This window comes from Ricinus communis, chromosome 9 (assembly GCF_019578655.1).
Source record: "Ricinus communis isolate WT05 ecotype wild-type chromosome 9, ASM1957865v1, whole genome shotgun sequence".
NCBI classification, from domain to species: domain Eukaryota; kingdom Viridiplantae; phylum Streptophyta; class Magnoliopsida; order Malpighiales; family Euphorbiaceae; genus Ricinus; species Ricinus communis.
In genome coordinates this window covers 5,379,285-5,392,604 of record NC_063264.1, presented here as the reverse complement: position 1 = coordinate 5,392,604, position 13,320 = coordinate 5,379,285, and the positions used below count along the sequence as shown (strand labels likewise).

The 13,320-nt window shown below is 34.6% G+C and overlaps 2 protein-coding genes across 2 annotated transcripts; one reads left to right on the top strand and one right to left on the bottom strand.

Moving 5' to 3' along the window:
- Window positions 1–1,563: 1,563 nt before the first annotated feature.
- On the top strand, window positions 1,564–3,512 carry LOC112534673 (putative UPF0481 protein At3g02645). Its single transcript, XM_025157151.2, has 2 exons — window positions 1,564–1,669; window positions 2,189–3,512. The coding sequence occupies exon 2, from the start codon at window positions 2,218–2,220 to the stop codon at window positions 3,484–3,486; it is 1,269 nt and encodes a 422-aa protein (XP_025012919.2). The 5' UTR covers window positions 1,564–1,669; window positions 2,189–2,217; the 3' UTR covers window positions 3,487–3,512.
- A 3,099-nt stretch (window positions 3,513–6,611) lies between these two features.
- Window positions 6,612–13,215, bottom strand: LOC8265635 (probable voltage-gated potassium channel subunit beta). The gene is made up of 5 exons (XM_002518096.4): window positions 12,697–13,215; window positions 11,506–11,701; window positions 8,764–8,907; window positions 8,371–8,535; window positions 6,612–7,061 (listed from the first exon to the last, which is right to left on the bottom strand). The coding sequence occupies exons 1-5, from the start codon at window positions 13,062–13,064 to the stop codon at window positions 6,948–6,950; spliced, it is 987 nt and encodes a 328-aa protein (XP_002518142.2). The 5' UTR covers window positions 13,065–13,215; the 3' UTR covers window positions 6,612–6,947.
- Window positions 13,216–13,320: the final 105 nt, after the last annotated feature.

The following is a 13,320-nucleotide window of genomic DNA, read 5'->3' as shown; positions in this document are numbered from 1 at the left end:
CATTTTACTATTTAACTTTTACTGGGTCAAGTTAGCCAGTTCGCAATAATAGATTGAGAGTGAAAGACAGAAGACTCGGTCTTGTCAGACCTGCTTACTACACATGGGCTGTCGGATTACTCGTTTTTCTTGGTTTATATATTTTATAATTTTGATATTAAATAATTGATATATATTTTATTATTTAAAATCAATAAATATATGTCTATCATATCAGTTTGATGTATAGGTGAAGACATATATTAAATCTAGATAAAGAATTTTACTTGAATATATATATGTATTAGAATTTCTAAAATTGTATTTTATCATCATTAAAGATTCTATCGAGCATGATTTAGAATTATGTACACTAAGAAATATTTTTTCGAACTTAAAACATCTTATATTTTACTTTAAATTTGTTGAAGCTTAGATTAAGAAAAATCTAGTTTAATTTATAATCAAAGGTTTGTATATATAAAAAGTGAATTTAATTTAATTAAAATTCTAAATTTATATAAATAGGTCAGGCGAGGCTCATAGTAGAAAAATTTAAATATTTCGATCTGTATTTAAATTTTAAATAGATCTACACTTTAGTATATTTTCTCTCAATTATAACAGCGATTCAGCCGGTATTTTTATTAAAAAGAAAAAAATAAAATAAATATGAAAAACATACTTACATTTTATGTGATTGATATTTTGTTTTGCATGTGACATATTTTAAATCTATAAGGACTAAAATTAATCTCAAATTTTAATGAATAACACAACACCATAAAATGATCCAAACTGAAGGGAGTTGCTGTGGTTTTCACCGGTGAGGAAATGGAACTAAACCATTAGTAGTTGAAGAATTGGCAGTCTTTATTCAATGCTTAGTTATTCATACTTTGTATTGGTAGGGGCCTCCTCTTGTGTTAGAAAAATGGCAGTGTCAAATCTTGCCTTTGAAAAATATTTTCTTAAAAATCCATATTTAACTTTATAGCAATCTTAATTTCAACAGCTACCAGCAATCTCAAATATATTCTCAGTGTCCGAGTGTGGAATAGGTAGGCTACATATTATTTATATGAAGTTACCATGATCATGATAATTTACCAGTCAGTCATAATAGAGACAGCCAAACACATTATTCACATTGAAATTTACCATTTATTCATTGCTTACATATTCTGCTTTTACTAAGATTAGTAATATAATCTCGGGTTTTAACTTTGGTACGATAGAATTAGTTTCTTGAGTCATCAATTGTGGTTTGATCAATTCCCATAACTAAAAGTTTGAATCTGAATTATTGGATATTAGCAAATTAAAATTCTGTATTAAAAGAATCAGTATTTAGTTCACTCATAATTGATATAATTCACCTTTTCTGAGTTGATAAAAATATTACAAGTCATCATCTAAAATCAATTAACAAAAGAATCAACCTTAGCTTTCCCTGCTTAATTTTGAGAGTGATCAAGTCGATGTCAAGTCTCCACATTAGCTTCCCTGCTTAATTTTGAAAGTGACCAAGTCAATGTCAAGTCTCCTTGGTATTTTTGAGACTTCCACTACTGCTACTAAGACCCAACAAAAACCCAACTCTCTTTTTGATTTTTTTGCTTTTCATGAGAAGAGAAAAAAAAAAAAAAAAAATAGAAGCTGTCTCTACCAGAAAATCTTGCTTATACAAGTAAGTTGACTGTGTTTTGACTTCATTTTGCTGTTTCTTTTTTCCCTTTTTTTGACTAATTAATCACCTTTTTCATCACACTAAATTAATCTAACCAGTATTATTCCTATATCAAAATTGCAAACTAATTATACTACATACTACTCATATGCACTTTATGGTAGAGAATTAAGGGTATCGAAGACTTGGGTTGTGTAGCCATTCAAGTTCTGTCTCCCTCCAATATCATTGTTGTTAGACTTGGTTTCAGGATTATTTTATTTTAATTTTACAAATTAACGGGAATTTTTGTTCCATCAATCCAAAAATCTTGGCTTGGCACTCATATCCACCTAGATCTGTTTTAAATCTAGTATAGTTTTGGCTTGGTTCATCATGTTAAAGAATGATGCATTTTAGGTAAGGCAGTATCTTACACATGCATCTAATGTATGGCATGAGGATTTATAATTTAAGGATTTCAGTAGTTTAATTTGATTGTTGAATATTAATGTGGCACAACACATGCATCATTGGCAGAGAGTTGTCAATTTTCAAAGGATAGAGTTATGGGCACTGAAGAATTGGATTGTGTAGCCATTAGCATCAATGAGAAGCTTGGCAGTCTATCTCCACTATCCTCTGATCGTTGCATCTTCAAAGTTCCTAATCAAGTACGTGTGGTGAATGAAAAGGCATATGCGCCCGAGATTATTGCAATTGGTCCTTACCACCGCGGTAAGGATCATTTAAAGGCAATGGAAGAGCATAAAATACGGTATCTTCAGAGATTTCTTCGAAGAAGTCATCAGAATAGTGTATTAGGAATAGTCCAGGCCATAAGGGCGTTGGAAGAAACAGCTCGTAATTGCTACTCGGAACCTGTAAGTCTTACGCAAGATGAGTTTGTGGAAATGATGGTTGTTGATGGTTGCTTTATTGTTGAGTTTTCATATAGGTGCGTGGAAACGGCTGATCCGGAAGACCCTATATTTCAGACGAATCAGATACAATCCAGATTGATGCTGGACCTGTTATTAGTTGAAAATCAGCTTCCTTTCTTCGTACTTATTAAGTTATTTCACATGATCACAGGTCAAGAAAACTCGATAATTAAGTTATTGCTAAAGGTCTTTAAGTTTTTACTGCCAGGCCGAGGGTATAATCCTAAACATGAATACACTTCAGAACAAATTGGGCAAATACGTCATCTATTAGAACTAATACACGACAATTGGCAGCCTTTGCCTACAAGAATGGAAAGCTACTTGAACATGAGAGAGAATGTTAAAAGAAGTTTCCCACGTTGTGCAATAGAACTCCAGGAGGCGGGGATCAAGTTCAAGAAAGTTGAGGAGCAAAATCTTTTCGATATCAGCTTTAGAAACGGCGTAATGAGAATCCCAACACTGACAATTAGGGATGAAACAGAGTGTATCATGCGAAATCTCATTGCCTACGAGCAGCTGATTCCTAGAAGCAGTCCGATATATGTTACTGATTATATGATATTCATGGACAGTCTCATCAATTCTGAAAAAGACGTGGAGCTACTTTGTCACAAGGGAATCATCGAAAACTGGTTGGGTGACGATAAAGCAGTTGCTATATTATGTAACAAAATTGGGGATAATGTTTTCTGCGATAGGGCTTTGTACGCTGAAATACAGTACAGTGTAAACATGCACTGCAATAAGCGATGGAATGTGTGGATGGCCAAGTTAAGGCACAATTATTTCCACAGTCCATGGGCACTCATTTCAGTTTTGGCTGCCATCATCCTGCTTTTCCTCACCTTCTCACAAACCCTGTATTCAGTCTTTTCTTATTATAAATAAATAAATAAATACTATTTCAAGCAGCACTGTAGACCAATGGCTTACATTGGCATCAAATCAAATTTTTTGGCAGAGCATTTGCGAAATACTGATGGCAAGTGAAAGAATTGGAATGTGCAGCAGCGATCGTTTCATTTTCAAAGTCATAAGGTACAGCGATAGTAGCAGCTGCTATGGACTACAGGAACATGCAAGAATGGAGGCCTACAGGCTACAGGAACATCACAGGAGATGTGGTAAGAAGTTTTACACACTGCCATGTAGCATCCATCTTCCCCAGCATATTTTTCTGCCTCTGAGAAAGGTCCCATAAATTTCTGTTGAGTTTCCAGGATGTTGGTATGCAAATACAATCGTAATAGAGGAAAACATTAATTGATCACGAATTGCCAATGATTATCCGACAATAACAGAGAACCATACACGAAAATTCAATGATGGATTTCAAGAGTTCGAGACAAACAACATAATTGTGCAGCAACTACGGCAGCGAGAGACCTCTAGTATTGATTACCTATATGACTCTGGAAGTATTAGCTTGATTTGAACAATAGCCTCAATCTTCTCCATTACAGGAGTCAATAAGGGAATTACATCAAGAGCCTTCATGTTCTCTTTAATCTGTACCATTAGATAACGAATCACGATTTCACAATAGTATAATATGATGGACTGGAGGTAAAATAATTTTAAGGAAGAACAGAAAAAAGGTATAGATTGCAATGGAGTAGGCTAAGCCTTTTTAGAACTCTCTAAACTTGACAAGTTTCTTTGGACTAGACTAGTCAAGACAAATACATAAACCCTGGGAAAAATTGATTTACTTAGAAAATTTGATTGGTAAATATTAAAAAATTTATGCAGAAAATGCAAAACAGTGAATATATTTCCTTTTCTATCTTGGGCATTTAATTTGAAATGGGTGGAAATTCAGAGTTTTACATTCATTTCTAAAATAACTTAAATTTACTACTAGACTATGAAACTGATTAAAATGACAAAGAAATTTTCTTTATTAAAACTAACCTGGGACACTTTTGAAGCACCGGTGATAACTGTGGAGACATTTGGATTAGCAGCACACCGAGCGATAGCAAGTTGAGCCAAAGAAACACCTAATTCCTAAGCAATTGGCTTCAGCCCCTCCACTTTTTTCAGGACATCCTCAACTAGTTGTTGTTTGGAACATAAAAAAAAAAAAAAAAAACCGTCCCAACTACCATAAACTTTCACTATTTTTCAAATATATCCTCATTTTATAATTTTATTTCTTTGATCCATTATCTTTACATTCTACATCAAATCTATCCAAATTGTTTTAGGCGTGTGTCTATGATTACATGGCACACAGATGTATCTTTTTCTTGCCAATATAGAATGTACCGTCATCAACTCCAAAAAAAAAAAAGATAAAACCATCCCAACTACTATGATCTTTCACCATTTTTTCAAATATACTCTCACCTTATAATTTTATCTTTTGGTCCATCATCTTTGCATTCTATATCAAATCTATCTAAGTTGTTTCAGGCGTGTGCCTATAATGACATTAAATAAATTCAGATAAAAATAACATTAATATCAAACAAAAATGCTACAAACAATTGTTCGAATCAATATTGTCTACATTATATATGTCTACCCAATGAACCTAAATAAAAAATAAATAAATGCTTCAATGTTGTTTGTAGTACACATATGCACCATGTAATATTAAGGCAACTTCTTAAATTTCTGAAAAGGCTTTGACAGAATATGCTGCCCATCTTGAATCACCAAAGTTGCATTCTTACTAGTCTTTGACATTATTGTCCTAAAGGATCCGACCACCTTTTCTTTTTCTTTTGAACGTTAACAATAGTCTTAATTTTATTATATTACTATTACTAAGATTATATCAAAATTTATTTAGTTATTACAATCCTAAATGAATAATTAATTATTACATTGCTAGCAAACAGTTTCATCCTTCATCTTCCATCTCCGTTGGTGAGTCTTGTATAACTATGTACTTTCCAAGAAAATGATGCTGCAAGGTCCGTAAGAGGACCGTGCATATGCAATTCCATCCATCAGTTTCTCTGAGTTGTATCTATTTGGGATTTAACCACTTGAAACATCTAACGGCATATTGAGATACCCAATTCTATGAAAATTAGAGAAATAGGATTCTAGATTAAACTCCATGCCAAGCCTTGATTATGAATGAATTTCTTTTTTCCCTTAACACCAAGCTCATCTCCATGTCCACATTGCTGTTATAGTTATACCGGATCTGCTGCACCAAGTTCTTTGTCTTTTCCCTTTGTCAGGTTTAACACATGAACACGTTAAGGCTATATCCAATTTGCGTGACTAAGAATTTGTAATGAGCAAATGAATATCCTTTTGTTGAAATGAGATCTCATTTATGAGATAGTAGCTACAAGCAGTAAATCATTTTAGTTGTAGTATTATGTCTAAAACAGAAAAGGATAATAAAAAAAATGGCAGAGTTAGAATTGTGAGACCTGAGATAAACCAGAACCACTAACAACCAATGACCCTCCCAGGAGAGAGGACAGTCCTTGTATGCAAGTTGTGGCGAAAGCAAAAATGGGGACAGAAGGAGGAGGCCATGCATGTTTTTCGATAGTCCGTATTTCTTCTGATGGATTTTTCAGGCACATGCAGGAGAAAATAACCAGCACGTGGAACTTCGCTTTCTGTGCCATACCTACAAGGGTATGAATAGTGCAGTGTCATACTCTTACCCATAATTAAAAAGGATATATGTCTACTAATTTCCTTATGCCTATATTCACCCGCAATCATTTGGATATTGCTCATAGGATAATCCCATTAACTAACTAATTACAATTTCATTACACATTTTGGTTTGGCTAGACTGGATCGACGATCACAACTAGACTGATATCATAAATAAATTCAGCCACCATTGCTGCAATTTACCCAAAATATGCAAGGTTAAAAAAGAAAAGGGAAAACTAGACGAGGTTTGCTTTCTACAAATGTAGGTCTCCCAGCTTAATTTGGAGTTGGTCTGTGTTGCAATTGCAAGGAAGTAAGGCAGGCAGGCAGGAATAAGGAGCGGCTGCCGTCCTGCAGAGTATAAGAAGTCACCATGATCATAACAATTTAACCTATATTTCAGATATTCACCATGAGAACAGCAAAACAAACCACTGCTATAAAAGAATACAGTTTCCACTTGTCATAGTTTACCAACTTTCGCAAGTACAGACATCAGCAATGGACATCCACCAACCCCCCGACAATCATTAAAAATAGAAAGAGAAACCAAGTACATGAAAATCCAATGGTGGATTTCAAGTTCCATGAGACCGAGAAACTACTACCGATAATGAACTGAGGCGCGAGCTTTGCTTTTCCAATACCTTCAAAAAATGAATCATCCACGTGACATGCCAGACGTTCTGGGTGTTCTGCACGTCTGGTGATTACCTATATGAATCTGGACGTTTTGGCTTGCTTTGAACAACGGCCTCAATCTTCTCCATCACAGCAGGAGTCAATAAGGGGATGACATCAATAGCTTTCATGTTCTCTTGAATCTGCATAGAGACAAACAACAGTCAGTATAGGCAATGTTGCACAAGCCATATGCATGTGATCTCTTTTGCTCAAGCCAACTCCCCTGCATGGTAAACCTCCGATTAAGGCATTTCATCCCAATTCTGTGATACATAGGCCTCAAATATCTATAGGTTAGTGCAAGACCTAGACTAATTATGGGTGTCTATTATTTACAGCAGACAAGTGCTCACAGCCAAGTTTATTTTATTCATGCCACATGAAGTCTATACGACTCCTAAATCTCACTCCAAGGGAGAGGGAGGAGAAAGCTCCAGAAGTTTTTAAATTAATGAACAAATTTCCACCCTTAACCATGTTCTAGTAAGCCCAAGTTTTTGCATTACTCAGGTTAAGCATATCTATTCAAGTAGAAGCCAAAGAAAGGTTCGTGAGAACTTTGAAAAATAAAGAAGACAGATTCAAAAGAAAAAAAGAAAAATAAATAAAGGAGACTTAGTGATGCAAGTCTAATGGAACTTTTATTATATTAACACAAAAATGGAGGCATTACAAGAAAGATTGATTTCTCTGAGATCCCACAGGCACCAGTAAGTTTTTCAAAAAGGAAAGGCTTGAACATGAAATAAATATAGGCATCAAAAGGGACTTAATCTAAAATCAATACATACAGCCTATCCACACATGTGTTTAAGACACCAATGTAATAGACATAAGAATCCCTCACAAACAGCATTGGTTTCAAAGGCCTTTTGCGTGCAAGGATAGGACGAAATGGTAAATGCAACAACATGGCAGTGCAAAGGTCCCCTAACCATACCGTTTCTGAATCCATGCAGTGGCAAGAAAAATAATTTATGGCTGAGTGGCAACTGCAGCAAATGACCTATTTACCCCCCAATCAAACTGAAATGCTACTGTTCATAAGCACTTTATTGTGTTGTACAGATTAAATAATTATTAGAAAAGTTTATTAATATCTTTTACATGATGTAGACTAATTTTTGAGTATATATCTAACAACCTCTGTGACTTCTTATTCCTCTTCAATACTCAACAAAGTATGGAAATGTGCTAAGCAGCACATCACATAGCCAGCAGACAATGTGCAACAAGCATAAGCATATAAACCGAAATGCACCAAAATAGGCAGAATGCATGATAGCTAATTTCATTAACAAGCGATATGGGTTTTTCTACTCTCCAATGAAATGGATTGACAAGCAGTCAAAATGAAATATTTTATAAGATGATAAAATCAATAAAAACAATGTACAGGTTCCAAAATGAGTAAGTCATGAACAAAAGATCTGATCTTTTGAACCTGACCTGAGATTCCTTTGTAGCACCAGTGATAACTGATGAGACATTTGGATTAGCAGCACACCATGCTATAGCAAGTTGAGATAAAGGCACACCGAGTTCGTCAGCAATTGGCTTTAGCCCATTAACCTTCTTCAGAACATCATCAATCAGGGACCGGCTAGCAAGATTCTGCAAACCATATTGTATGGTTTAGTGTATATCCCAAATCAGAATTACTGAAAAATAATCCAACAATCATAGCTGAATTTACTAATGAACACCAGCAGCTTACTAAGATGAGCATAAATAATTAATCTAAGATTACTAAGATAAGCGTGAATAATTAATTTAAGAGAAACCTGGAGAGAAGAAAATTCCAGCTGTCAAAAGTAGCAATGAAACACCAACAAGTCTCACCTTATAGTTTTCCAAGGCAAACCGGCTATCAGGAGGTATAGCTCCCCTGCTGTATTTTCCAGTGAGCACTCCAGATGCAAGAGGACTCCAAGTAGTGAGACCCAGGCCATAGTTGGTGTATAGAGGGAGGTACTCTGACTCTACCTGCATGCAAACAAGAAATGAGTAAACACTAATCAACAAGATTGAGATTTATACATCCTCTGCATGGAAGTGCATACATTCTACAAAACAAAACTCCACATGGGAGTGAAGACATTCTACATAACGAAACTAAGTCTGAAACTCCAAATGGTTATTCGCAATAGCTGCAAAAACTTTGGATATTACCATTTAAAGGATACTTAGATAACACATGCAGCAGATGACCAGAGATTTCACTTTTGAGGAAAATTATGTGTAACTTTACAAAGATAATGTCTAAACGTTACAATCCTTGCCCTATCGAGTAATAATGACTCACTGATACTAACACCAAGATTGCAGCCGTTTTCCTTATTGTGAAGCTCTGCATAATACGATAAGAAGACACTTCCCCTTGGAAAAGACAGCTCATCATGATGAAGGAAACCTACAGTTCCACCATCTACAAGACCTGTGACCACAAGTAGCTTTCTACAAATAGGCACCTGCTCCAACTTATATGATTCGTTTGATTCTGCTGTTGCAACTGCTGTGTAAAAGCAACAACTGCAGGACCAACTGCACCAATTGCAGGATCTCTCTCTCCCATGAGAAGGGTTTGGTTCCAATCTTAGGGCCTGCATAGGTAGATGAACTAGAAGCAGAGCTGCAGAGCAGACCTTATCTCAATGAATAAATCTTTAGGTGCTGATTCAGTAAGCAGATGTGTAAGAGCTTACAAAAGTTTCGGTCAAAAAATTTGTTCTCATCAAACAGATGTCAACATATACCAGCTTCCTGAATCATTTTCCTTCAAATACTATAGGAACATTTTAAATCAATACTGTATAAATCGCTACAACCTGTGACCCATGGAAACTTCACCCAATTGACGTTTTCTGCGTTTTGGAAACAAAAATTCCAAAAAAACTTACATGATACATTTCAGGTTCATTTCCATAATATATTAAAATGGGAAACCCGTTTGCACATTAGAGATGTGTTTCCTTAACAAGGAAAAAGAAAGAAGAAAAAGAAAGGAAAGGGATGTCAAATTGCTAAACCAATTAGGATCCATCAAATTCCAAAAGAAAAAGAAATACAATATCAAAAGAAGTGCCATGAGTTGCACTATTTTTTCACTTTTCATATTAACTATTATTGATAACTTGTAAACGCTTATTTCTCTTTGTTCTGAAAGACTTGGTTTATTAACTATTGTTAATATTTATTGATGGTAAATTATATTTGAATGTATGATTTCTAAATAATCAAATAAAAAGTTAATGGTTATATATTTATCCCTATACTTTTAAAATTGGCAAAAGGTACAAAAATGCCTTTGAACTTATTAGAAAAGTCTAATAGTTCTCAGCCTTTTCTTTAGCTCAATTAAACCCATTAACTTTTTTTATAAAAAGTCCAATTAACCCATAATACTAACAGCGTCAAAAATATCGTTAAGTGCAAGAATCTCATTATTTTGAGAGCGTGAATAATTATTGCTCTGAATATAGTCACGCTTATATCACGTGAGGAAGAGAAAGTCACTTCTTCTTTTTTATTTTTGTACAATTAGTATCTATAAACCCTAATTTACAAAAAAAGAGTAGTGATTTCTTTCCTCACTTCAAATGGCAGCAATATTTTCGTCTTCTTCATCATGCTCATTTGTAAGTAGAGGGTGAGTGCAAGTCGTTGAGTTAGATTACATCCCACCACCTATAATATATTTTTACTATAAAACCACAAACATGTACACTTCATGGAGGGAGACCAATCCTCAAAGGAGGTTCTACGGTTGTAGGAGCTATGATATAAGTTAAATAAAGAAGAAGAAGTGGTGTTCTCTCCCTCGCGTGATATAGATGTGACTTTAAAATATTCAGAGCGGTTATTATTCACACTCTCAAAGTAATGGAACCCTTACACTTAATGGCACTTTGGACGCTGTTAGCATTAGGGGTTAATTGAATCTTTTATAAAAGTTAATGGGTTTAATTGGCAAAAAAAAAAGATGGGAACTTAATTAGACCTTTTATAAAATTTAATGGGTTTAATAACGTCAAAAAAAATATGAAAATTTAATTGGACTTTAAAATTTATAAATTTGCCCTTATCTTTTTAACATTTACGTGTTTCTCCAAGTTTTCCATTTCCTTTATCTTGAAAAATGCCGTTTCGTCATTTTCGTTTCCATGCTACATAGACTACAACCAACATCTTCAGGAAAGGCCAAATCGAATGGAATTCAAGCGTTGCATTGCATGAAATTAACAACACCATTGGCACCAAAAGGCATCGCCTTAAGAAAAGTCCCATTGAGATCACCTCCCAAACATAATTCAACTCCATAGCATAGTGATAGTTATTCTGACTTAAGGTGAACTCATAGAATTTGAAATACTCTTAAGGAGGAATGGTTTTGTCTAACTTATTTCTAGCGAGATCCATATTAACAGCCGATAAAGTTATTTATCTCAAATGCAATTAAAATGACCTTTTCCCATAGAAGACAAGTAATGCTATGATTAACATGTGAGAACTGTACAACAAACATTTCATACCATAAATAAAAATCAAAAGTTTCAAATTTGAATATATAGACAAATGTTTCACCTTGTGTCTAGACAGCAAATTGTACTCTGGCTGCTCCACAATAGGTCCTACCAAGTCCAGCCTTTCTGCAATGCCCCATGCTTCAGTGATCTGTTGTGCTGACCACTCACTAGTTCCCCAATAAAACGCCCACCCCTTATCAATCACATGATTCATTGCCCTTACTGTTTCTTCAATTGGTGTCGATGAGTCTGGCCTGTGAAACAATATCACATTTCACATGTTGTATGTTAGACCTCTTAAACAAATCCTTGCCAAGGGAAAATTTGCTCAGCAGGTACAGCAATAAATAAGACAACAACAGCACAGATTAATAATTTGTAAAAGGACCACTATTGTAGTGATGTCTCACATAAACACTAATCAACAACAAAACAGAATAAGGTAAGAAAAAAAAAAAAACCGTCTTGCAACAGTAATTAGCATCCATCCAGTCTCACTGCCTTAGCGATCCTTAAAGACAAGAAACCAGCTTCAAAGGTTTAACCAATAAAGTAAGGCCAAAGGAAGAGTCCCAAAAAAACCCATTATGCCAACATGAATTAATCAATTAACTACCAAGTAACTATAAACATGAACTACAACAATTGCTATTGACTTTTGTAACTTTACATCTCCTGCATCACTTCTCTTATGAAATAATTGCAGATAACATATTATGTTTTATGTTTATAGTTAAAGAAACTATCTTTTTAAGCATTAAAATGAAAGAACATATCACATGTACAAAAATGAATAATAATATCGATAGATACTAAAATCAGAATAAAGACCAGTCAGATCTTCAATCATATCCACTTAATATAGTACCAAAAATCCTTTAGAAGCACTTCCAATCAACAAAATATTCCGAATCACTACAAGATCCAAAAAGACACAATTCAACTAAACAAAAATAAGTAACAAACAACCCCATAAACCAAAAAAACAAATTCATTTCATGCTTTTTCCCTAATTATTTCTCAAAAATTGCATAAACCCATTATTATTAAACACAATGGATCACAATTACCACCATAAAAAGAATCTAAGAGGAAAAACAAACAAATCAAGACTCCTTAGAAATCAAATCAAAATCATCAAAAAGAATAATCTTTTTTTAACAAATACAAGGTAAGAACTAGCAACCTATCAAGCAGTCAATAACATAAGATAATCCTCAAGTAAATGAATAAGAAAAGAAAGGCCTACCGATGGCAATAAATGACATCGACATAATCCATATCCAATCTCTTAAGGGAAGCTTTAGTACCCTCAACAATATGCTTTCTTGATAAGCCTTTGTCATTAGGACCAGAACCACCCCAAAAGATCTTTGTAGAAACTACTATATCCGACCGTTTCCACCCAAGTTCACGGATCGCTTGACCCATAATCTCTTCTGCCCTTCCATTTGCATAAACCTCTGCGTTATCAAAGAAGTTGACACCATGGTCTCTGCAACACTGCAATAATGACTTCGCTTCTTTCACATCTAGTTGGTTCCCGAAACTTACCCATGCTCCATATGAAAGCTGACTCACCTTTAGACCTGATCGACCCAGATTTTTGTATTGCATTGTTTGGTATACACAGGTTGACAATGGTTTGTTTGGAAAGAGAGAGAGTTTATATGAATGAATCAGAGAAGATGGTTTAAACTTTAAACGTGGCTATAGAATACAATTTGTTCAGGTCCAGTGACTACTAGTGAGAGACTGGAGAGTATTGTATTTTGCTCAAGTCCAGTGGAAATGATTTTGTGTGCACGGCTGTATTGTATTTATATATGTATCCGTATTTTACGCTTTCCCGTTTAATATCTTTAGACACAAA

What these genes read in the sequence shown, in the direction of transcription:
- LOC112534673 (XM_025157151.2), top strand. Translation starts at nt 2,218, where the DNA reads ATGGGCACTGAAGAATTGGATTGTGTAGCCATTAGCATCAATGAGAAG.
- LOC8265635 (XM_002518096.4), bottom strand. Translation starts at nt 13,064, where the DNA reads ATGCAATACAAAAATCTGGGTCGATCAGGTCTAAAGGTGAGTCAGCTT. An exon ending in GATGTCATTTATTGCCATCG is followed by an intron (nt 11,702 to 12,696) that starts GTAGGCCTTTCT and finishes ATTGTTTCACAG; the next exon opens with GCCAGACTCATCGACACCAA. An exon ending in GTGCTACAAAGGAATCTCAG is followed by an intron (nt 7,062 to 8,370) that starts GTCAGGTTCAAA and finishes GTCTCTATGCAG; the next exon opens with ATTCAAGAGAACATGAAAGC.